Genomic DNA, 3812 nt, shown 5'->3' with positions numbered 1-3812 from the left:
ATACATACACACAGACACACACACACACACACACATGAAAAAGGGAGAAAAAAAACAAGTCATTTACATAAGCAAAATATATTTTTATTTTATTTTATTCTCATCACTTTTACACAATTAATCAAGCCGGTCATTAACATTGGGCCATAAATTTTCATCAACATCACAGTGGATGTCTTCGTTGTTCAGGCACCGTGGGAAAAATCTCCTGGCATGACGAATCCAGGCTTGACATTGCTCAGCAGTTATATCACCACAAGCTTCACACATGGCTTGAAGAAGGGAGACATGCTCATGGGGATGGCGATCATACACCTTCCACCTCCATGTGAGAAGAATTCCTCAATTGGGTTGAGGAAAGGGAATATGGTGGAAGATAGAGGGTCATGAAGCGAGGATGTGTTTGAAACCATTCCTGAACCAGCTGTGCATGGTGGAAGCTGACATTGTCCCACACAACAACATAGACGATGTCTTCTCCTGACAGGCCTGCTCCAGTTCATTTAAAAAACTATCAGGTGTTCAGTGTTGTATGACCCTAGAACTGGTCTACAGCCTACCACACCATCTTCAGATATAGCTGCACACATTGAGATGTTTCCCCGTTGTCCAGGGACTTGGATGGTAGCCCTTTGTCCAATAAGGTTACGTCCTCTGCGTCTAGTTTTTGCCAGATTGAAACCGGCCTCATCAACGAAAATATACTTGTGATGATTCACAGCAGCGTCCAGCTCCATCACCCTCTAAAATGATAATTTAGTTAGTTTTTTTTACAACTAATAGTTGTCAGTACTGTTACAGTAATTGCATGCCAGTTTAGTGTTGTACCTGAATATATTCTGAACGCAGTTGTTTCACCCGGACATTGTTCCTCTCAAAAGGAACCAAGTAAATTTGTTTCATGGAAACTTGGTGCTTCTTCAAAAGCCGGGCAATCGTTGGAAGGCTAATTGATGGCACATTGGCAAAGGTGTCATTGCTGTTCTCAATAGCCTGTTTGATTTCAGACAGCCGTATGTCATTCCTTGCCCTGACCATTTCCACCACAGCCAACTCCTGCTGGTCAGTCAAAACACGTGGGCGACCACCACCAGGTTGTCTCCTGTTAATTCTGAGGACAATCATATACTGTCAATATTGAAGTATTACCAATCACATTACTGTAAACTGACAATTACATGTTGTTCATCTATACAATAGGGTACTATTTTTTAGAAGTGAAGTTGCTATAGCAGACATACCGGTTTTCTTGGCGAAAAGTTTGGATGATAGAGCTGACAGTTGACCTTTGTAAATTAGGCTGTACCAACCTGGCAGCCTCAGCCATGGTAAAGCCTCTGTTAACCACATGGTCAACAATGATGGCCCGGACTTCATTAGAGATGATGGTGCGTTGAGCACCACCACCTCTTCCTCTTTGTCTGTGCCCACCTCTCTGTCGAGGAGCACCACCACCTCTTCCTCTTTGTCTGTGCCCACCTCTCTGTCGAGGAGCACCACCACCTCTTCCTCTTTGTCTGTGCCCACCTCTCTGTCGAGGAGCACCACCACCTCTTCGATGAAGGTTTCCTCTCCCTACGAGTCTATCCTGCTCCATATTTGAACAGTGCAAAGTCTCAAACACAGTTCTACTTATATGGTAACTAATTGTGATCATCAGGGGGAAACAATTAGCAATTAGTATTTCTAGATTGAAAGCTCTTGCAGCAATGTGTAACTTACAAATGACCAGACAACAATCAGTCAAGTTGAAAATCCATGGACATAATGAATGATTCATTGATTAAACATTAAGATCAGTTGAATTGAATGACAGACAAATGTATTAAACTGAATGATAAGAGATGCAAATCAAAAATTTTATAGGGATAACATTATGAAAGGCAGTAACTGTGAACGAAACATTTATTTAGATGAAACACTTATTTTGTGTAGTGAAAAGGATATTTTGCCATTATGTGTATTGTACTAACACAATTGGAAATATGCTGAAATGTTTGAAAAAGGTGCACTTTTGATGATCTGTTGCGATATAAGTACGAAGAGTTTTGAAAATGTACCAATTGCTTGTGGAAACTGCGCCAAACCAATTAAAAAAAACTGTAAGGGGCAGTGGTGGAGTATCAGAGATAGAAGCTGTAATTAACATATCACTGAAATGTTTGCTTTGTACTGATAATCAAACCAAAATGACTTATGATGACTAAATGATGAATATTTCCTTGTTTAAGGAAGGAAGAAAACTGTGCACACTTACAATATAGTTAAGCTTTTAATTTGACTAACTTTCGGAACAGAGTCTTTTAGCTCATTATTTCATGTTTCCTCATAGCAGGAGTTTCATCACATTTCCCTGCATGTGCATCCTTTAATAGTACATTTACATCCTGTATACAGACACAGTTTCATACAACTCATTTTTGAAAAGCTCATTGTGAGACAGTGAAATAAGTGTTTACCGAAGACGGTTGTCTTGCTTTAATCTTTGTAGACTGATGTTTGTGAGCTCTGCTTCATACTTGGATTTGCTTTTTTCTTTTAGTAAGTTTACAGTTTGGAAAGTAGAGGACGCCCCTGCAGCATCAGACTCTGTTTGTGAAAAACCAAGTGAGGGGCAGCCAATCAGAAGAAAGCCTACAAAGACTTTAGCCTTAAATTGAGACACTTGTTTCAGACAGGGTATTAACTGAGCGCCCGGCGTAAGATAAATGAGGATTAGTTTGAACTATGAGTCATGTAAAATTATTCCAGTGGAGTCCAAGAATAAAAATACGGAGACAGCACAATAGGTCTACTTCACTTTGTGAGCTTCTGTGCGCTTTCCGCTTCTGCTTCCAGTCACAGGAAACTTCTATTAAAGACAGAGTGAGTCAACTAATACATTATAAATAAACTGTACATAATTATTATCGTTCACTGGAAAACTGAATCCATATGTGTGCTTACAAACTTTTTTCGTATTCTCTTAAACATCTGTGCTTGTGGCCGTTTGTATAAACCTCTTAAGATTTCACTTTAGATTAAAGCCTTGGGCAGTTCAATTCAGTTTTATTTGTATAGCACCAAATCACAACAGATCTGGCTCAAGTCATCTCAAGGCGCTTTGCACAGTAAGGACAAGCCTTCACAATATTATAGAGAGAAACCAAACAATTCCCTTTGAGCAAGGACTTGGCAGCAGTAGGGAGAAAAAAACAACAACTCCCTTTTAACAGGAAGAAACCTCAGGCAGAATGAGACTCGGGGAGGGCGGCCATCTGCCTCAACCGGTTGGGGTGAGGGAAGAGTGAAGAGCGCAAAGAAGAGCACTGAGAAGCAACAAACAACAAATACTCACCAGGTTGCTGAGGCCAGTAACAGATCAGAGACATGCAACCGTGGAGTCGGAAATACCTGCAGAAAGGTATAGGGAGAGAAGGCACAGGAGAGAGAAGACACAAGAGACATAAATGGCCTCTTCCTCAGGGAGAGACTGCATGTTCTCTGCGTGTACCCCCAGCAAGACCACAGCTTTAAACTTCTGCAGCATCAATTTCACCCTGCACACTTAACTGTACCCACAACTGCTGTTCAGAGTGACTCAGTCCAGCTTAGCAGATACACAGCAATACCCAAATCCCTCTTCCTTTTAATTCGCACTCTCGTGGCGGGGTGTTAATGGCTTACACAACAGATGTTTAGTATGCTGCGTTTAGGTCCATGTGAGCCCAAGCCACCCGCAGCCTTATATATGACAACCTGTGACTCTTATCTCGGAGGCAAAATAAGCCCGTTAACACTTTATTGCACATATGCTGCTCGCATGAAGTAAC

The 3812-nt window shown here is 41.2% G+C and overlaps 1 protein-coding gene across 1 annotated transcript; it reads right to left on the bottom strand.

Moving 5' to 3' along the window:
- Positions 1-245: 245 nt before the first annotated feature.
- Positions 246-2095, bottom strand: LOC120435315. The gene is made up of 4 exons (XM_039604688.1): positions 1242-2095; positions 829-1111; positions 561-743; positions 246-440 (listed from the first exon to the last, which is right to left on the bottom strand). The coding sequence occupies exons 1-4, from the start codon at positions 1778-1780 to the stop codon at positions 246-248; spliced, it is 1200 nt and encodes a 399-aa protein (XP_039460622.1). The 5' UTR covers positions 1781-2095.
- Positions 2096-3812: the final 1717 nt, after the last annotated feature.

This window comes from Oreochromis aureus, linkage group 20 (assembly GCF_013358895.1).
Source record: "Oreochromis aureus strain Israel breed Guangdong linkage group 20, ZZ_aureus, whole genome shotgun sequence".
In the NCBI taxonomy this organism is placed as follows: Eukaryota; Metazoa; Chordata; class Actinopteri; order Cichliformes; family Cichlidae; genus Oreochromis; species Oreochromis aureus.
The sequence above is the reverse complement of the archived record's forward strand: the minus strand, read 5'-3'. Positions and strand labels throughout refer to the sequence as shown.